At 47.4% G+C, this 21,649-nt stretch overlaps 1 protein-coding gene and 1 long non-coding RNA gene across 4 annotated transcripts in view; both read left to right on the top strand.

Annotated features, from left to right (window-relative positions):
• lekr1 (leucine, glutamate and lysine rich 1) overlaps nt 1–21,649 on the top strand; it is a 234,763-nt gene that overhangs the window by 17,164 nt on the left and 195,950 nt on the right. For both annotated transcript variants that reach the window (XR_008068597.1, XM_052468489.1), the window contains exon 3: nt 12,944–13,335. Coding sequence is in view for 1 of the 2 variants with exons in the window: in XM_052468489.1 (XP_052324449.1) it covers nt 12,944–13,335 (392 nt within the window). In the remaining variant the exon portion in view is untranslated. The remainder of the gene's footprint in view (nt 1–12,943; nt 13,336–21,649) is intronic.
• LOC127908831 (uncharacterized) lies at nt 1,659–3,781 on the top strand. Of its 2 annotated transcripts, none has more exons than XR_008068605.1 (3): nt 1,659–1,995; nt 2,636–2,759; nt 3,601–3,781. It is a non-coding gene; the product is annotated as an uncharacterized LOC127908831 (long non-coding RNA). The 2 variants fall into 2 exon arrangements; XR_008068604.1 differs by lacking the exon at nt 1,659–1,995 and adding an exon at nt 2,010–2,497 and having other exon boundaries at nt 2,659–2,759.

Raw genomic sequence — 21,649 nt, 5'->3', positions numbered from 1 at the left:
GAAGGGTAGGGTTGGGTAGGATAGGATACGGTAGGTAGGTAGGATAGGGGAGAATAGAGTAGGGTAGGTTAGGATAGGGTAGTATATGATAGAGTAAGTTAGAGTAGGGTAGGGTATGATAGGGTAGGATAAGGTAGAGTAGGGTAGGATGGGGTAGTATTGGATAGGGTAGGATAGGAAAGGGTAGTGTAGGGTAGGGTGGGGTGGGGTCGGATAGGGCCTACCCCTATTCTACCCTATTCTACCCTGCTATACCTAACCATATCCTAACCTTCTCTATCCTATACTACCCTACTCTACCCTATCCTATTCTATCCTAGGTTAGGGTAGGGTTCGATAGGGTAAGATCGAACATAATAGTATGGGATTGAATAGGGTAGGATAGGGTTGAATATGATAGGATAGAATATGGTTAAGGTTGAGAGGGTTGGGTAGGATATAATAAGGTAGGATAGGATTGAATAGGGTTAAGGTTGGGAGGGTTGGGTAGGGTAGGATAGAATAACGTAGGATAGGGTTGAATAGGGTGAGGGTTGGGTAGGGTAGGATAGGATTGAATAGGGTAGGATAGAGTTGAATAGGGTAGGATAGGTTTGAATAGGGTAGGATAGAGTTGAATAGGGTTAAAGTTGAGAGGGTTGGGTAGGATAGGATAGGGTTGAATAGGGTAAGATAGGTTTGAATAGGGTAGGATAGAGTTGAATAGGGTTAAGGTTGAGAGGGTTGGGTAGGATAGGATATGTTTGAATAGGGTAGGTTAGGATTGAATAGGGTAGGATAGGATTGAATAGGGTAGGATAGGATTTAATAGGGTAGGATAGGATTTAATAGGGTTAAGGTTAGGAGGGTTGGGTAGGATAGGCTAGGCTAGAATAGGGTAGGATAGAATAGAATAGGGTAGGATTTGATTGAATAGGGTTAAGGTTGGGAGGGCTTGAAAATGGTTACGGTTGGGAGGATAGGATAGGGTAGGGTAGGATTGAATAGAGTTAAGGGAGGGTTGCTTAGGTGCGACAGAGACGAAGACTGTTCGTGAAGGGGTGTGGGGGGTCAGTTGGCAAGGGATGTGTGTGGTCTGATTTGAGTTATAGTGTGTGTGTGTGTGTGTGTGTGTGTGTGTGTGTGTGTGTGTGTGTGTGTGTGTGTGTGTGTGTGTGTGTGTGTGTGTGTGTGTGTGTGTGTGTGTGTGTGTGTGTGTGTGTGTGTGAGAGGGAGAGACAGACGGTGCGTGTGTGACAGTGACCCACTTCTGCCAGTGGGATTTGAGGAGACGGTTAGGGGAAGCTGCATAGAGGAGAGGGGAGGAGGGGAGAGGAGGAGACTATTTTAGGTGCTTTGTCTGTAAAGTGCTTCATCGCCACCCCCTGTGCATGAGACAATGCGCTCCCCCCCCACACACACACACATAGACAAGTACACACACAGACAGACAGACACACACACACACACACACACACACACATACAGACAAGTACACACACAGACACACACAGACAAATACACACACACACACACACACACAAAAAGGCAGAGGTATTGTAGTAGAGGGGAGCTCCAACACTCCTGCTAGGCTAGGTGTAACAGGTATTGTAGTAGAGGGGAGCTCCAACACTCCTGCTAGGCTAGCTGTAACAGGTATTGTAGTAGAGGGGAGCTCCAACACTCCTGCTAGGCTAGGTGAAACAGGTATTGTAGTAGAGGGGAGCTCCAACACTCCTGCTAGGCTAGGTGAAACAGGTATTGTAGTAGAGGGAGCTCCAACACTCCTGCTAGGCTAGGTGAAACAGGTATTGTAGTAGAGGGGAGCTCCAACACTCCTGCTAGGCTAGTTGTAACAGGTATTGTAGTAGAGGGGAGCTCCAACACTCCTGCTAGGCTAGGTGTAACAGGTATTGTAGTAGAGGGGAGCTCCAACACTCCTGCTAGGCTAGTTGTAACAGGTATTGTAGTAGAGGTGGGTGAGGTCCAACACTCCTGCTAGGCTAGTTGTAACAGGTATTGTAGTAGAGGGGAGCTCCAACACTCCTGCTAGGCTAGTTGTAACAGGTATTGTAGTAGAGGTGGGTGAGGTCCAACACTCCTGCTAGGCTAGGTGTAACAGGTATTGTAGTAGAGGGGAGCTCCAACACTCCTGCTAGGCTAGGTGTAACAGGTATTGTAGTAGAGGGGAGCTCCAACACTCCTGCTAGGCTAGGTGTAACAGGTATTGTAGTAGAGGTGGGTGAGGTCCAACACTCCTGCTAGGCTAGGTGTAACAGGTATTGTAGTAGAGGGGAGCTCCAACACTCCTGCTAGGCTAGTTGTAACAGGTATTGTAGTAGAGGTGGGTGAGGTCCAACACTCCTGCTAGGCTAGTTGTAACAGGTATTGTAGTAGAGGTGGGTGAGGTCCAACACTCCTGCTAGGCTAGTTGTAACAGGTATTGTAGTAGAGGTGGGTGAGGTCCAACACTCCTGCTAGGCTAGTTGTAACAGGTATTGTAGTAGAGGTGGGTGAGGTCCAACACACCTGCTAGGCTAGGTGTAACAGGTATTGTAGTAGAGGGGAGCTCCAACACTCCTGCTAGGCTAGTTGTAACAGGTATTGTAGTAGAGGTGGGTGAGGTCCAACACTCCTGCTAGGCTAGGTGTAACAGGTATTGTAGTAGAGGTGGGTGAGGTCCAACACTCCTGCTAGGCTAGTTGTAACAGGTATTGTAGTAGAGGTGGGTGAGGTCCAACACTCCTGCTAGGCTAGGTGTAACAGGTATTGTAGTAGAGGTGGGTGAGGTCCAACACTCCTGCTAGGCTAGGTGTAACAGGTATTGTAGTAGAGGGGAGCTCCAACACTCCTGCTAGGCTAGGTGTAACAGGTATTGTAGTAGAGGGGAGCTCCAACACTCCTGCTAGGCTAGGTGTAACAGGTATTGTAGTAGAGGGGAGCTCCAACACTCCTGCTAGGCTAGGTGTAACAGGTATTGTAGTAGAGGGGAGCTCCAACACTCCTGCTAGGCTAGTTGTAACAGGTATTGTAGTAGAGGTGGGTGAGGTCCAACACTCCTGCTAGGCTAGGTGTAACAGGTATTGTAGTAGAGGGGAGCTCCAACACTCCTGCTAGGCTAGGTGGGTATTGAGGAGGGAGCTCCAACACTCCTGCTAGGCTAGGTGTAACAGGTATTGTAGTAGAGGGAGCTCCAACACACCTGCTAGGCTAGGTGTAACAGGTATTGTAGTAGATGGGAGCTCCAACACACCTGCTAGGCTAGGTGTAACAGGTATGCTAGGCTAGGTGTAACAGGTATTGTAGTAGAGGGGAGCTCCAACACTCCTGCTAGGCTAGGTGTAACAGGTATTGTAGTAGAGGGGAGCTCCAACACTCCTGCTAGGCTAGGTGTAACAGGTATTGTAGTAGAGGGGAGCTCCAACACTCCTGCTAGGCTAGGTGTAACAGGTATTGTAGTAGAGGTGGGTGAGGCCCAACACACCTGCTAGGCTAGGTGTAACAGGTATTGTAGTAGAGGGGAGCTCCAACACACCTGCTAGGCTAGGTGTAACAGGTATTGTAGTAGAGGGGAGCTCCAACACACCTGCTAGGCTAGGTGTAACAGGTATTGTAGTAGAGGGGAGCTCCAACACACCTGCTAGGCTAGGTGTAACAGGTATTGTAGTAGAGGGGAGCTCCAACACTCCTGCTAGGCTAGGTGTAACAGGTATTGTAGTAGAGGGGAGCTCCAACACTCTTGCTAGGCTAGGTGTAACAGGTGAACTCACTCTCATTGGCTGCCGGCATTAGCAAATGAACCACCAAGCCCGTTCTTTCTATCTTTCTTTTTCCTCTTTTCTTTATGATTTAATTCCTCTTCTCTCCTTGTGTCAGTTCTGGGGGAGGGGGTATAAAGGGTGTGTGTGGGGAGGGGGAGTTGAAGGGGTTAGCTTGTAGTTTGAGTGCTAAGCGAATGTGTCAGTGCCAAGGGCAAGGGGTCTTTCTGCAGGAACCAGCTCTATCACGAGAACAACGAACACACCGCCCCCAGGGCCTGTGTGTGTGTGTGTGCGTGTGTGTGTGATAATGTGCTTAGAGTGCTGTCTGTCTTCGTATCTTTATCGGGTGTGAGCACGGATGTGTGTGTTTGAGTGTGTGTCGGGGTGGGGTATGTGCCTGAGTGATTGTGGAAGAAAACAAGAGAGCGATATAGAAACCTGGTCTGACCTGAGGCCTCAACCGTGTCTCAACCATGGCCTGACTGAACCCCCCCCCTGCCTGCCTCCTCACACACACCCAAACACACAGACATAGACAGGCTCACACACATGAAGACACACATAGACTGGCTTTCACAGACATACACACCCTGCTGATCCTGTCTGCACTTCACAATCCTCTCTGTCTCTGAGCCTCCAGGAAGCGTGTGGACATTTTGCACAAAATAAAAATAACTCAGTCATCCACACATCACAACACACGCAGACCTAGGGCTGTGGCGGTCAGGACATTCTGTCAGCCGGTTATCTCAGGCTGCACACGCTGTTCTCTTATCAAGTGATCATCTTTTCACCCATAACACTATTCGCAATGTAATCTTGTCTTTACTGCACTGAACAAAATTATAAATGCAACATGTAAAGTGTTGGTCCCATGTTTCATGAGCTGAAATAAAAAACAAGAGAAATGTTCCTTTTGCGCAAAAAGTTTATTTATCTCAAATGTTGTGATACAAATATGTTTACATCCCTGTTAGTGAGAATTTCTCCTTTGTCAAAGTAATACATGTTTCTGACAGGTGTGGCATATTAAGAAGCTGATTAAACAGAATGAGCATTACATAGGTGCACCTTGTGCTGGGGACAATAAAAGGCCACTTGTACAGTTTAGTCACACAACACCATGCCAGAGTTGTTGAGGAGTATTTCTGTCTGTAATAAAGCCCTTTTATGGGGGAAAACTCATTCTGATTGGCCTGGGCCTGGATCCCCAGTGAGTGGGCCTGGCTGCCAAGTTGGTGGGCCTGGCTGCCAAGTGGGTGGGCCTTGCTGCCATGTGGGTGGGCCTGGCTGCCAAGTTGGTGGGCCTGGCTCCCCAGTGAGTGGGCCTGGCTCCCCAGTGAGTGGGCCTGGCTCCCCAGTGAGTGGGCCTTGCTGCCAAGTAGGTGGGCCTGGCTGCCAAGTGGGTGGGCCTGGCTGCCAAGTTGGTGGGCCTTGCTGCCATGTGGGTGGGCCTGGCTGCCAAGTTGGTCGGCCTGGCTCCCCAGTGAGTGGGCCTGGCTCCCCAGTGAGTGGGCCTTGCTGCCAAGTAGGTGGGCCTGGCTGCCAAGTGGGTGGGCCTGGCTCCCCAGTGAGTGGGCCTGGCTCCCCAGTGAGTGGGCCTTGCTGCCAAGTGGGTGGGCCTGGCTGCCAAGTGGGTGGGCCTGGCTGCCAAGTGGGTGGGCCTGGCTGCCAAGTGGGTGGGCCTGGCTGCCAAGTGGGTGGGCCTGGCTGCCAAGTGTGTGGGCCTGGCTGCCAGGAGTGGGCCTGGCTCCCCAGGGAGTGGGCCTGGCTCCCCAGGGAGTGGGCCTGGCTCCCCAGTGAGTGGGCCTTGCTGCCAAGTGGGTGGGCCTTGCTGCCAAGTGGGTGGGCCTGGCTGCCAAGTGGGTGGGCCTGGCTGCCAAGTGAGTGGGCCTGGCTGCCAAGTGGGTGGGCCTGGCTGCCAAGTAAGTGGGCCTGGCTGCCAAGTAGGTGGGCCTATGCCCTCCAAGGCCCACCCCTGACTACAATCCTGCCCAGTCATCTGAAATCCATAGATTAGGATCTAATGAATTTAATTCATTTGACTGATTTCCTTATATGATCTGTAACTCAATAAAATCTTTAAAATTGTTGCATTTATATTTTAGTTTCAGTACAATATGTAAAAATTAGTTTTGATTTAGAATGACCCATTATTAAGTGGTCAAGAACAGGGGAAGAGAGAAATGAATGTCATCCGTGTGCACTTGAATAGAAAATGGAGGCAACTTTCCCTTGGGTTCATTCTTTTAATTCAGGGTTTTTTCCAGGCTTGGGCTCATGTATAAGCCTATGTGTACTAAGCACTAATATGCATATGGTGTTTTAAATGAATCCTCACCTTAGAAAGCGCTGTCCGTTTTGTTGTTGTAAGGCTTTGAAACAACATCCACAACAACTAGGTTTTCCATTCAGTTTCAACCTGTTGTTGAACTTCTTTCTTCACATCAATGATCACAGTGAGGTGAGATTTAAAAGCACATGCTGTTTTGATGATGTGATTTTAGATTGTATTTGCATTGATGTCAGAGAGGTTAGAGGGACAATAGAGCCCCGAGTACCAGACCATTAGGACCAATGGAGGGACAATAGAGCCCTGAGTATCAGGCCATTAGGGCCTGATGGAGGGACAATATAGCCCTGAGTACCAGGCCATTAGGACCTGATGGAGGGACAATATAGCCCTGAGTACCAGGCCATTAGGACCTGATGGAGGGACAGTAGAGCCCTGAGTACCAGGCCATTAGGACCTGATGGAGGGACAATATAGCCCTGAGTACCAGGCCATTAGGACCTGATGGAGGGACAGTAGAGCCCTGAGTACCAGGCCATTAGGACCTGATGGAGGGACAATAGAGCCCTGAGTAGCAGGCCATTAGACCTGATGGAGGGACAGGCCATTAGGACCTGATGGAGGGACAATAGAGCCCTGAGTACCAGGCTATTAGGACCTGATGGAGGGAAAGTAGAGCCCTGAGTACCAGGCCATTAGGACCTGATGGAGGGACAGTAGAGCCCTGAGTACCAGGCCATTAGGACCTGATGGAGGGACAATAGAGCCCTGAGTACCAGGCCATTAGGACCTGATGGAGGGACAGTAGAGCCCTGAGTACCAGGCCATTAGGACCTGATGGAGGGACAATAGAGCCCTGAGTACCAGGCCATTAGGACCTGATGGAGGGACAGTAGAGCCCTGAGTACCAGGCCATTAGGACCTGATGGAGGGACAATAGAGCCCTGAGTACCAGGCCATTAGGACCTGATGGAGGGACAGTAGAGCCCTGAGTACCAGGCCATTAGGACCTGATGGAGGGACAATAGAGCCCTGAGTACCAGGCCATTAGGACCTGATGGAGGGACAATAGAGCAACCAGGCCATTAGAGGAGGGACAGTAGAGCCCTGAGTACCAGGCCATTAGGACCTGATGGAGGGACAATAGAGCCCTGAGTACCAGGCCATTAGGACCTGATGGAGGGACAGTAGAGCCCTGAGTACCAGGCCATTAGGACCTGATGGAGGGACAATAGAGCCCTGAGTAGCAGGCCATTAGCAGCCTGGTGATCATTAATGAGTTGGGTTCTACTAACACATGTCCAGAGTGAATGAGAGATTACCGTGACTCAATGATCACATAGAATTTGACTGTGGTCATGACTCATTACTGCCAGTGTGGCGGTAATAAGGCCACCACAACAGCCCTACACACACACACACACACACACACACACACACACACACACACACACACACACACACACACACACACACACACACACACACACACACACACACACACACACACACACACACACACACACACACACACACACACACACACACACACACACACACACACACACACACACGGCAGATGCAGGTAGATATGACATAGATAAACCTTTCATCTAGACAGGGACATGGCATAAATGAAGACTGACAGAGAGTGAAGGAGCACTGGAAGAGGGTGATCAACAGGAAGACAGATATTCAGTAACCAGAGAATGACAAGAGTGTGTGCAAAGCTGTCATCAAGGCAAAGGGTGGCTACTTTGAAAAATCTAAAATATAATTTAATTTATTTAACACTTGTTTGGTTACTACATGATTCCATATGTGTTATTTCATAGTTTTGATGTCTTCACTATTATTCTACAATGTAGAAAATTGTACAAATAAAGAAAAACCCTTGAATGAGCAGGTGTGTCCAAACATTTGACTGGTTCTGTATAGTTTTATAATTTGACCCCTGTCTGTGCGTTGTCAGAGTATAGACTTAAGAGGAAAACACATGACAGTCTGCCATTCGTTCGGCCACGGTGTGTTTTACGGATGACTGACACATTTCTGGGCTTTGCTTCACCTTGTCGACAAACTTGTGCCTCAAAGACACGTGAACTGTCAGATTGTCACCAGAACATCCTGTGTCACGTTTTCACTGGGAGACCTCTGGGTTGGGATGTAATCCAGACATCAGAAGCGGTGAGAAATGACAGCCATAATAACAACGGTCACAGACAGCAGCAGCAGGGCCTGTTTCTGATATACAACTGTTTTTAAAAGCACATGTCACCAGGAAAGCTAGTGTAGGTGAGCTCACACGTCAGCCATTTGTCAAACATCAAATGGAAAGAAAATAGAATGTCGGCCTACTCTGGTAGACACACAATGATGTCCCCTGCTCACGTATCCTTCTCTCTCCTCTCTCATTGTCCCACCTCTCACTCCTTTTATCTTGTTCCCTCTTTTTCTCTCCCTCTATGTTGTCATCACCAGCCCTCTGTGTTTACTGAGGTGAGAGTGGGAGCTGGTGAGATTGACTGGTGGGTGGAGGTGAGAGTGGGAGTTGGTGAGATTGACTGGTGGGTGGAGGTGAGAGTGGGAGCTGGTGAGATTGACTGGTGGGTGGAGGTGAGAGTGGGAGCTGGTGAGATTGACTGGTGGGTGGAGGTGAGAGTGGGAGCTGGTGAGATTGACTGGTGGGTGGAGGTGAGAGTGGGAGTTGGTGAGATTGACTGGTGGGTGGAGGTGAGAGTGGGAGCTGGTGAGATTGACTGGTGGGTGGAGGTGAGAGTGGGAGCTGGTGAGATTGACTGGTGGGTGGAGGTGAGAGTGGGAGTTGGTGAGATTGACTAGTGGGTGGAGGTGAGAGTGGGAGCTGGTGAAATTGACTGGTGGGTGGAGGTGAGAGTGGGAGTTGGTGAGATTGATTAGTGGGTGGAGGTGAGAGTGGGAGCTGGTGAGATTGACTAGTGGGTGGAGGTGAGAGTGGGAGCTGGTGAAATTGACTAGTGGGTGGAGGTGAGAGTGGGAGCTGGTGAGATTGACTAGTGGGTGGAGGTGAGAGTGGGAGCTGGTGAAATTGACTGGTGGGTGGAGGTGGGAGCTGGTGAAATTGACTGGTGGGTGGAGGTGAGAGTGGGAGTTGGTGAGATTGACTAGTGGGTGGAGGTGAGAGTGGGAGCTGGTGAAATTGGCTGGTGGGTGGAGGTGAGAGTGGGAGTTGGTGAGATTGACTGGTGGGTGGAGGTGAGAGTGGGAGCTGGTGAGGCTGGTTAATTTGTATAATTGTGTGGAATTAAATTGGCGCTTGTGTATTTTTGTTAGTCGTCATGCATCTTATTTACCACCTGTCAGACAGGATACAGAGACTAGTTAGAGGAGAGGAATATCACCTGTCAGACAGGATACAGAGACTAGTTAGAGGAGATGAATATCACCTGTCAGACAGGATACAGAGACTAGTTAGAGGAGAGGAATATCACCTGTCAGACAGGATACAGAGACTAGTTAGAGGAGAGGAATATCACCTGTCAGACAGGATACAGAGACTAGTTAGAGGAGAGGAATATCACCTGTCAGACAGGATACAGAGACTAGTTAGAGGAGAGGAATATCACCTGTCAGACAGGATACAGAGACTAGTTAGAGGAGAGGAATATCACCTGTTAGACAGGATACAGAGACTAGTTAGAGGAGAGGAATATCACCTGTCAGACAGGATACAGAGACTAGTTAGAGGAGATGAATATCACCTGTCAGACAGGATACAGAGACTAGTTAGAGGAGAGGAATATCACCTGTCAGACAGGATACAGAGACTAGTTAGAGGAGAGGAATATCACCTGTCAGAAGGATACAGAGACTAGTTAGAGGAGAGGAATATCACCTGTCAGACAGGATACAGAGACTAGTTAGAGAAGAGGAATATCACCTGTCAGACAGGATACAGAGTTAGAGGAGAGGAATATCACCTGTCAGACAGGATACAGAGACTAGTTAGAGGAGAGGAATATCACCTGTCAGACAGGATACAGAGACTAGTTAGAGGAGAGGAATATCACCTGTCAGACAGGATACAGAGACTAGTTAGAGGATATGAATATCACCTGTCAGACAGGATACAGAGACTAGTTAGAGGAGAGGAATATCACCTGTCAGACAGGATACAGAGACTAGTTAGAGGAGAGGAATATCACCTGTATGACAGGATACAGAGACTAGTTAGAGGAGATGAATATCACCTGTCAGACAGGATACAGAGACTAGTTAGAGGAGAGGAATATCACCTGTCAGACAGGATAGAGAGACTAGTTAGAGGAGAGGAATATCACCTGTCAGACAGGATACAGAGACTAGTTAGAGGAGAGGAATATCACCTGTCAGACAGGATACAGAGACTAGTTAGAGGAGAGGAATATCACCTGTCAGACAGGATACAGAGACTAGTTAGAGGAGAGGAATATCACCTGTCAGACAGAATACAGAGACTAGTTAGAGGAATATCACCTGTCAGACAGGATACAGAGACTAGTTAGAGGAGATGAATACCTGTCAGACAGGATACAGAGACTAGTTAGAGGAGAGGAATATCACCTGTCAGACAGGATACAGAGACTAGTTAGAGGAGATGAATATCACCTGTCAGACAGGATACAGAGACTAGTTAGAGGAGAGGAATATCACCTGTCAGACAGGATAAAGAAGACTAGTTAGAGGAGAGGAATATCACCTGTCAGACAGGATACAGAGACTAGTTAGAGAAGAGGAATATCACCTGTCAGACAGGATACAGAGACTAGTTAGAGAGAGGAATATCACCTGTCAGACAGGATACAGAGACTAGTTAGAGGAGAGGAATATCACCTGTCAGACAGGATACAGAGACTAGTTAGAGGAGAGGAATATCACCTGTCAGACAGGATACAGAGACTAGTTAGAGGAGATGAATATCACCTGTCAGACAGAATACAGAGACTAGTTAGAGGAGAGGAATATCACCTGTCAGACAGGATACAGAGACTAGTTAGAGGAGAGGAATATTACCTGTCAGACAGAGATACAGAGACTAGAGACTTAGAGGAGAGGAATATCACCTGTCAGACAGGATACAGAGACTAGTTAGAGGAGAGGAATATCACCTGTCAGACAGGATACAGAGACTGATACAGAGACTCACCTGTCAGACAGGATACAGAGACTAGTTAGAGGAGAGGAATATCACCTGTCAGACAGAGAGACTAGTTAGAGGAGAGGAATATCACCTGTCAGACAGGATACAGAGACTAGTTAGAGGAGATGAATATTACCCTGTCAGACAGGATACAGAGACTAGTTAGAGGAGAGGAATATCACCTGTCAGACAGGATACAGAGACTAGTTAGAGGAGAGGAATATCACCTGTCAGACAGGATACAGAGACTAGTTAGAGGAGAGGAATATCACCTGTCAGACAGGATACAGAGACTAGTTAGAGGAGAGGAATATCACCTGTCAGACAGGATACAGAGACTAAAACTAGCACAAGACAGTTCACAGAATTGTCCATTTAAAGAAATGTATTCATTACTACATTTAGCTAACATTAGATAGTTAATACAGAGATTCTTACCTTTGCCTCAATTCGGCAGTCTGGTCCAGATCATTATGGTATTTGTAGTTCTTTATGATAGCCACATTAGCAGCTAATTAGCATTCCATGTTTGGGGGATAGATACAGGCGAATATATATTGATAAGTCACCTTGTCTGAGAGAGATTTACACGTTTATCAAAACGCCACGCCAGGGTAAGCCTACACGAAACACAGCCCTTATTTTAAGTGTTTCTAAAATCCCCTATGGGAAAAATGAAATGGTAGAAAAATGCTGGGAACCCTTTCCCTATTTGACTACAAGGTTTTCTGGGTATTGTGACTCATACTGTGGTATTCTATAGCCTGCCTACTATGAGCGCGTCAACCACCATGGTGCAATGTGGGCTTGAGGCAGTATAATGGTTTGAAACCTTTACTTTAGTTCAAATAATGAGGCATGTCTTCTTCCTTTCAGTGGAGCCTTGAGAAAATCCATCCATAAAAACATGGAGGCAGTTATTTTAGAAAGACCTCCTGATGCCATTGACCAGTATTTCTCTCCTTGTTCTATTGGTTTTCATATCAACTTTCTTTCCATGTCCAGAAGCCACAAGTCACAATCCTAGTGATATTAGCAACCCATCATAGTAGTTGCTATTAGAGTCCCCCTCTTTCTAAGTTTGTAACCGAGATGTTCATCTCTTTCACATATGGAGCCGCTCGCGTTAAGTGTGCAGTTTACAACTGTGTTTTACGCAAATTGCATTTTGGGTAAATGTTTGAAAATGACATGTTATCATCTGCTTCGTTACAGGAGTTTCATGTTCCATAGTAGACTATAGCATTTAGACTGGAAGATAAAAGGCTCGCTATACTACATGTTTCCATTAAGCTCTTAATGAACAATAGCCAGGACTTGTATGCGTGCATTGTATCAGAGAGGAAGAGGCGAAGTGAGAGGTTTCATTCTCCCCCAAATCGATCCAAAATAAGTCCAATGTGTTTATTTTCTGGCCTAAGCTTGTAAGCATCTCGTCATTATATACGTTATATAGCTCTGATGGTATTATTTTGTTGGTCAGGTCATTTTACTGTTTGGAACAAATGTAACCGTTTGTTGACCGGGTAATGAGGGTTAATTAGTTGGCAGCAAAACGGACAGAAATATGCATCCCTTATAAGGGGTTTATATCATCACAAGAATTGTAATGGTTAGGAAGCTATTTGAGGGTTAAGGTTAGAGGCAAGGGTAGAGTTACAGTTGGTGGTGGTTAAAATCACATTAGTTTGGATTACATTATTGGATCGATTGGCTGAGAGACTGATGTACTTTCTGTCCCGTTGTTTCCAGATGGAGAGGTCGGAGACTGTGTGTCAGTACTGCGGTGTGAGTTATCTCATCCTCCACGAGTTCCAGCTCCTCCAGGACAGGTTGGCCCAGGTGGAGAGAGAGCTCCAGAACCAGAGAGGGACCACAGAGAGAGAGAGAGCCAAGAGAGAGCTGCTGGAACTGGGCAGAGAGGAGTGGGAGAGGGCTCTGAGAGAAGAGATCCAGAGAGGGGCCACAGAGAAAGAGAAAGTCCTGAGAGAAGAACATGAAAAGAGGTTTGAAGAGAGGAGATTCCTAAATGAGGAGATAGAAAAAAGGAGTGAGGAGAGATGGAGAGTCCTGAAAGAAAAACTCCAACAGTCCAGCACTCATCTGGAGGAACAGAGGGAAGACCTGCATCAGCTGGAAGAGAGGTGAGAGAGAGAGGTGGGAGAGAGAGGTGGGAGAGGGAGGGAGGGAGGGAGGGAGGGAGGGAGGGAGAGAGAGAGAGAGAGAGAGAGAGAGAGAGAGAGAGAGAGAGAGAGAGAGAGAGAGAGAGAGAGAGAGAGAGAGAGAGAGAGAGAGAGAGAGAGAGAGAGAGAGAGAGAGAGAGAGAGAGAGAGAGAGAGAGAGAGAGAGAGAGAGAGAGAGAGAGAGAGAGAGAGAGAGAGAGAGAGAGAGAGAGATTCTGTTCCATATTTCACTCCAGAGAGAAGGAAAGAAGAGAGGAGAAAAAATGACCACTTATTGTAGATTTCACAGAAGATATCTGATTTAGATCTTGACTTAGCTGTAGTCCTGTATCTGTATCGTGCACACATCTGTGTATTGTGCATGCATCTATGTGCCGTGCATGTACCTGTGTATCGTGCATGCATCTGTGTACCGTGCATGCTTCTGTGTATTGTGCATGCATCTATGTGCCGTGCATGTACCTGTGTATCGTGCATGCATCTGTGTACCGTGCATGCTTCTGTGTATCGTGCATGCATCTGTGTACCGTGCATGCTTCTGTGTATTGTGCATGCATCTGTGTACCGTGCATGCATCTGTGTACCGTGCATGCATCTGTGTATTGTGCATGCATCTATGTGCCGTGCATGTACCTGTGTATCGTGCATGCATCTGTGTACCGTGCATGCAGGTGTTGTGCCGTGAGGTGTTGTGCCGTGAGGTGTTGTGTCGTGAGGTGTTGTGCCGTGAGGTGTTGTGCCGTGAGGTGTTGTGCCGTGAGGTGTTGTGCCGTAAGGTGTTGTGCCGTGAGGTGTTGTGCCGTGAGGCGTTGTGCCGTGAGGCGTTGTGCCGTGAGGCGTTGTGCCGTGAGGCGTTGTGCCGTGAGGTGTTGTGCCGTGAGGCGTTGTGCCGTGAGGTGTTGTGCCGTGAGGCGTTGTGAGGCGTTGTGCCGTGAGGTGTTGTGCCGTGAGGTGTTGTGCCGTGAGGTGTTGTGCCGTGAGGCGTTGTGCCGTGAGGCGTTGTGCCGTGAGGTGTTGTGCCGTGAGGTGTTGTGCCGTGAGGTGTTGTGCCGTGAGGTGTTGTGCCGTGAGGTGTTGTGCCGTGAGGTGTTGTGCCGTGAGGTGTTGTGCCGTGAGGTGTTGTGAGGTGTTGTGCCGTGAGGTGTTGTGCCGTGAGGTGTTGTGCCGTGAGGTGTTGTGCCGTGAGGTGTTGTGCCGTGAGGTGTTGTGCCGTGAGGTGTTGTGAGGTGTTGTGAGGTGTTGTGCCGTGAGGTGTTGTGAGGTGTTGTGCCGTGAGGTGTTGTGCCGTGAGGTGTTGTGCCGTGAGGTGTTGTGCCGTGAGGTGTTGTGCCGTGAGGTGTTGTGCCGTGAGGTGTTGTGCCGTGAGGCGTTGTGCCGTGAGGCGTTGTGCCGTGAGGTGTTGTGCCGTGAGGTGTTGTGCCGTGAGGTGTTGTGCCGTGAGGCGTTGTGCCGTGAGGCGTTGTGCCGTGAGGTGTTGTGCCGTGAGGTGTTGTGCCGTGAGGTGTTGTGCCGTGAGGTGTTGTGCCGTGAGGTGTTGTGTCGTGAGGTGTTGTGCCGTGAGGTGTTGTGCCGTGAGGTGTTGTGCCGTGAGGTGTTGTGTCGTGAGGTGTTGTGCCGTGAGGTGTTGTGCCGTGAGGTGTTGTGCCGTGAGGTGTTGTGCCGTGAGGTGTTGTGCCGTGAGGCGTTGTGCCGTGAGGTGTTGTGCCGTGAGGTGTTGTGCCGTGAGGCGTTGTGCCGTGAGGCGTTGTGTCGTGAGGTGTTGTGAGGTGTTGTGAGGTGTTGTGAGGTGTTGTGAGGTGTTGTGAGGTGTGGTGTGGTGTTGTGAGGTGTTGTGAGGTGTTGTGCCGTGAGGTGTTGTGTCGTGAGGTGTTGTGTCGTGAGGTGTTGTGAGGTGTTGTGAGGTGTTGTGAGGTGTTGTGAGGTGTTGTGAGGTGTTGTGAGGTGTTGTGTCGTGAGGTGTTGTGTCGTGAGGTGTTGTGAGGTGTTGTGCCGTGAGGTGTTGTGTCGTGAGGTGTCGTGTGTGTGCCGTGAGGTGTTGTGCCGTGAGGTGTTGTGTCGTGAGGTGTTGTGAGGTGTTGTGCCGTGAGGTGTTGTGCCGTGAGGTGTTGTGAGGTGTTGTGCCGTGAGGTGTTGTGAGGTGTTGTGCCGTGAGGTGTTGTGCCGTGAGGTGTTGTGAGGTGTTGTGAGGTGTTGTGCCGTGAGGTGTTGTGCCGTGAGGTGTTGTGAGGTGTTGTGCCGTGAGGTGTTGTGCCGTGAGGTGTTGTGCCGTGAGGTGTTGTGCCGTGAGGTGTTGTGCCGTGAGGTGTTGTGAGGTGTTGTGCCGTGAGGCGTTGTGCCGTGAGGTGTTGTGAGGTGTTGTGCCGTGAGGTGTTGTGAGGTGTTGTGAGGTGTTGTGAGGTGTTGTGCCGTGAGGTGTTGTGAGGTGTTGTGAGGTGTTGTGCCGTGAGGTGTTGTGTTGTGTCGTGAGGTGTTGTGTCGTGAGGTGTCGTGAGGTGTTGTGAGGTGTTGTGAGGCGTTGTGCCGTGAGGTGTTGTGCCGTGAGGTGTTGTGCCGTGAGGTGTTGTGAGGTGTTGTGCCCTGAGGTGTTGTGCCGTGAGGTGTTGTGAGGTGTTGTGAGGTGTTGTGTTGTGAGGTGTTGTGAGGCGTTGTGTCGTGAGGTGTTGTGTCGTGAGGTGTTGCTTCATCTGTTTTTTTTTAAACCAGGTTTGCTGTGTATTTGAGCAATATGAGATGGAAGGAAGTTCCATACAATAATGGCTCTATATAATACTGTACACTTTCTTGAATTTGTTCTGGATTTGGGGAATGTGAAAAGACCCCTGGTGGCCTGTCTGGTGGGATAAGTGTGTGTGTCATAGCTGTGTGTAATTTGCCTATGCAAACAATTGGGATTTTCAACACATTAATGTTTCTTATAAGAATAAGAAGTGATGCAGTCAGTCTCTCCTCAACTCTTAGCCAAAAGAGACTTGGCTTGCATAGTATTTATATCAGCCCTCTGATGTAGAGCAAGAGGTGCTACTCTGTTCTGGGCCAGCTGCAGTTTAACTAGGTCTTTCCCTGCAGCACTGAACCACACGACTGGACAATAATCAAGATAAGATAAAACTAGAGCCTGCAGGACTTGCTTTTTGGAGTGTGGTGTCATCTCTTTATTACAGACATATCTCTCCCCATCTCTTTATTACAGACAGACCTCTCCCCATCTCTTTATTAAGGACAGACCTCTCCCCATCTCTATATTACAGACATACCTCTCCCCATCTCTTTATTACAGACATACCTCTCCCCATCTCTATATTACAGACATACCTCTCCCCATCTCTTTATTACAGACATACCTCTCCCCATCTCTTTATTACAGACAGACCTCTCCCCATCTCTTTATTACAGACAGACCTCTCCCCATCTCTTTATTACAGACAGACCTCTCCCCATCTCTTTATTACAGACAGACCTCTCCCCATCTCTTTATTACAGACAGACCTCTCCCCATCTCTTTATTACAGACAGACCTCTCCCCATCTCTTTATTACAGACAGACCTCTCCCCATCTCTTTATTACAGACAGACCTCTCCCCATCTCTTTATTACAGACATACCTCTCCCCATCTCTTTATTACAGACATACCTCTCCCCATCTCTTTATTACAGACAGACCTCTCCCCATCTCTTTATTACAGACAGACCTCTCCCCATCTCTTTATTACAGACAGACCTCTCCCCATCTCTTTATTACAGACAGACCTCTCCCCATCTCTTTATTACAGACAGACCTCTCCCCATCTCTTTATTACAGACAGACCTCTCCTCATCTCTTTATTACAGACAGACCTCTCCCCATCTCTTTATTACAGACAGACCTCTCCCCATCTCTATATTACAGACATACCTCTCCCCATCTCTTTATTACAGACATACCTCTCCCCATCTCTTTATTACAGACAGACCTCTCCCCATCTCTTTATTACAGACAGACCTCTCCCCATCTCTTTATTACAGACAGACCTCTCCCCATCTCTATATTACAGACATACCTCTCCCCATCTCTTTATTACAGACATACCTCTCCCCATCTCTTTATTACAGACATACCTCTCCCCATCTCTTTATTACAGACATACCTCTCCCCATCTCTTTATTACAGACATACCTCTCCTCATCTCTTTATTACAGACAGACCTCTCCCCATCTCTTTATTACAGACATACCTCTCCTCATCTCTTTATTACAGACAGACCTCTCCCCATCTCTTTATTACAGACATACCTCTCCCCATCTCTTTATTACAGACAGACCTCTCCCCATCTCTTTATTACAGACATACCTCTCCCCATCTCTTTATTACAGACATACCTCTCCCCATCTCTTTATTACAGACATACCTCTCCCCATCTCTTTATTACAGACATACCTCTCCCCATCTCTTTATTACAGACATACCTCTCCCCATCTCTTTATTACAGACAGACCTCTCCCCATCTCTTTATTACAGACATATCTCTCCCCATCTCTTTATTACAGACATACCTCTCCTCATCTCTTTATTACAGACAGACCTCTCCCCATCTCTTTATTACAGACAGACCTCTCCCCATCTCTTTATTACAGACATATCTCTCCCCATCTCTTTATTACAGACAGACCTCTCCTCATCTCTTTATTACAGACAGACCTCTCCCCATCTCTTTATTACAGACATACCTCTCCTCATCTCTTTATTACAGACAGACCTCTCCCCATCTCTTTATTACAGACATACCTCTCCCCATCTCTTTATTACAGACATACCTCTCCCCATCTCTTTATTACAGACATACCTCTCCCCATCTTTTTATTACAGACATACCTCTCCCCATCTCTATATTACAGACATACCTCTCCTCATCTCTTTATTACAGACAGACCTCTCCCCATCTCTATATTACAGACATACCTCTCCCCATCTTTTTATTACAGACAGACCTCTCACCATCTCTATATTACAGACAGACCTCTCCCCATCTCTTTATTACAGAGAGACCTCTCCCCATCTCTTTATTACAGACATACCTCTCCCCATCTCTTTATTACAGACATACCTCTCCCCATCTCTTTATTACAGACATACCTCTCCCCATCTCTTTATTACAGACATACCTCTCCCCATCTCTTTATGACAGACAGACCTCTCCCCATCTCTTCATTGCAGACAGACCTCTCCCCATCTCTATATTACAGACATACCTCTCCTCATCTCTTTATTACAGACAGACCTCTCCCCATCTCTTTATTACAGACAGACCTCTCCCCATCTCTTTATTACAGAGAGACCTCTCCCCATCTCTTTATGACAGACAGACCTCTCCCCATCTCTTTATTACAGACATACCTCTCCCCATCTCTTTATTACAGACAGACCTCTCCCCATCTCTTTATTACAGACAGACCTCTCCCCATCTCTTTATTACAGAGAGACCTCTCCCCATCTCTTTATGACAGACAGACCTCTCCCCATCTCTTTATTACAGACAGACCTCTCCCCATCTCTTTATGACAGACAGACCTCTCCTCATCTCTTTATTACAGACAGACCTCTCCCCATCTCTATATTACAGACATACCTCTCCTCATCTCTTTATGACAGACATACCTCTCCTCATCTCTTTATTACAGACAGACCTCTCCCCATCTCTTTATTAAGGACAGACCTCTCCTCATCTCTTTATTACAGACATACCTCTCCTCATCTCTTTATTACAGACATACCTCTCCCCATCTCTTTATTAAGGACAGACCTCTCCTCATCTCTTTATGACAGACATACCTCTCCCCATCTCTTTATTACAGACAGACCTCTCCCCATCTCTTTATTACAGACATACCTCTCCTCATCTCTTTATTACAGACAGACCTCTCCCCATCTCTTTATTAAGGACAGACCTCTCCTCATCTCTTTATTACAGACATATCTCTCCCCATCTCTTTATTACAGACATACCTCTCCCCATCTCTTTATTACAGACAGACCTCTCCTCATCTCTTTATTACAGACAGACCTCTCCCCATCTCTTTATTACAGACAGACCTCTCCTCATCTCTTTATTACAGACATATCTCTCCCCATCTCTTTATTACAGACAGACCTCTCCTCATCTCTTTATTACAGACATACCTCTCCCCATCTCTTTATTACAGACAGACCTCTCCCCATCTCTTTATTACAGACAGACCTCTCCCCATCTCTTTATTACAGACAGACCTCTCCCCAACTTTACAACCGTCAAATCTATATGTTTTGACCATGACAGTTTACAATCTAAGGTAACGCCAAGTAATATAGTATCCTCAACTTGTTCAACAGCCACACCACTTATTACCTGATTCAGCCGAGGGCTAGAACCTAGTGAATGATTTGTACCAATTACAATGCTCTTAGTTTTAGAGATGTTCAGGAGTTATGGAAGCAGGAAGCTGATGAAGTCTGACTGTAAGATCATATTCCTATAGAATCAAGAAGCTGATGAACTCTGACAGTCAGATCATATTCCTATAGGAGTTATAGAATCAGGAAGCTGATGAACTCTGACTGTCAGATCATATTCCTATAGGAGTTATAGAATCAGGAAGCTGATGAACTCTGACTGTCAGATCATATTCCTATAGGAGTTATAGAATCAGGAAGCTGATGAACTCTGACTGTCAGATCATATTCCTATAGGAGTTATAGAAGCAGGAAGCTGATGAACTCTGACTGTCAGATCATATTCCTATAGGAGTTATAGAAGCAGGAAGCTGATGAACTCTGACTGTCAGATCATATTCCTATAGGAGTTATAGAAGCAGGAAGCTGATGAACTCTGACTGTCAGATCATATTCCTATAGGAGTTATAGAAGCAGGAAGCTGATGAACTCTGACTGTCAGATCATATTCCTATAGGAGTTATAGAAGCAGGAAGCTGATGAACTCTGACTGTCAGATCATATTCCTATAGGAGTTATAGAATCAGGAAGCTGATGAACTCTGACTGTCAGATCATATTCCTATAGGAGTTATAGAAGCAGGAAGCTGATGAACTCTGACTGTAAGATCATATTGCTATAGGAGTTATAGAAGCAGGAAGCTGATGAACTCTTGACTGTAAGATCATATTGCTATAGGAGTTATAGAAGCAGGAAGCTGATGAACTCTGACTGTCAGATCATATTGCTGTGGTGCTGCTGTTCAAAGTGTTACTGCTGGCAAAGTGTGTTTCTGGGCCAGCCAGCACCAGTGGTTGTAATTGCGTTTTTAAAGTTGGCTGGTGTGTGTGTGTGTGTGTGTTTCTATGTGGGAATGAGTGTCAATTCCTCTTTGCTTCTACTGCATTGTTGATACAGTGAGTCTTTTGCAACTGTTTCTGTGAACCTGTGTGTGTGTGTCTCCTGCGTGTGATGCACATGTGGTGCGGGTGTGTGAGGAGGCACGCTATGCATTCACAGCTGTCACACCAGGAAGTGGCAGTGGAGGGAGGGGGAGGAAGGGCAGGGGGGGTCAATGAGCTCCTCACGCATACTACAGCCAGACTGTTGTGTTAGAGGGCATGTTTCTCACACACACACAGAGCACACATCATCACCATAGGCAATGCAATAAATAATGGGGAACACTTTAAATCAGTCTGTTGTCACCCAACGCTACGGGGGCTGAACCACTCACTGGACCCAGACACCATCAAATGATCTCCTGTCCTCTGCACCCATTAGCTCCATTATTGATTGACAGTTAATTCCTAGCCAGAGGCTGTGGTCAGACTCTCTCTCTCTCTCTCTCTCTATGTGTATTGTTGTATGCATGCATCAGTGTGTATTTGTGTGTGTATGAGCGTGTGTGCATGTGCGTAGGCTTATACCGTGCTATGTAATTAATAGCCTACACGCTCCTGGTGAAATGCCTCAGGGGTTAGCCTAATCCTCCATCTAGTAGATTATAAATGGTATGTTTAGAGCCTGGGGGCACACTGAGGTCAAATAGGGTCAAAGGTCAAACAGGCAGCCTAATGAGGCCTGATTTGACCTGCTATGATGATCTGTTAGGGGTCAATGTTTACTGAAAGAAGGATGTTCTCTTCTAAAAATCAACAGTCCTACTCTCTTCCTGTACTCACACACTCTCTCACCCACACCTTCACTCTCTCCTAATCACTTATCCTGCAATTTAACAGCACTCAGCGCAGTACTTTAGCTGCAATTTATCGGCATTGGAGAGATTAACAGGAGAAAGGGAGGCAGGGAGGGAGGGAGGCAGGCAGGGAG

The sequence above is a fragment of the Oncorhynchus keta genome, chromosome 18 (assembly GCF_023373465.1).
Source record: "Oncorhynchus keta strain PuntledgeMale-10-30-2019 chromosome 18, Oket_V2, whole genome shotgun sequence".
NCBI classification, from domain to species: Eukaryota; Metazoa; Chordata; class Actinopteri; order Salmoniformes; family Salmonidae; genus Oncorhynchus; species Oncorhynchus keta.
Note: the sequence above shows the minus strand (reverse complement) of the source record. Positions and strands in the feature narration are given on the sequence as shown.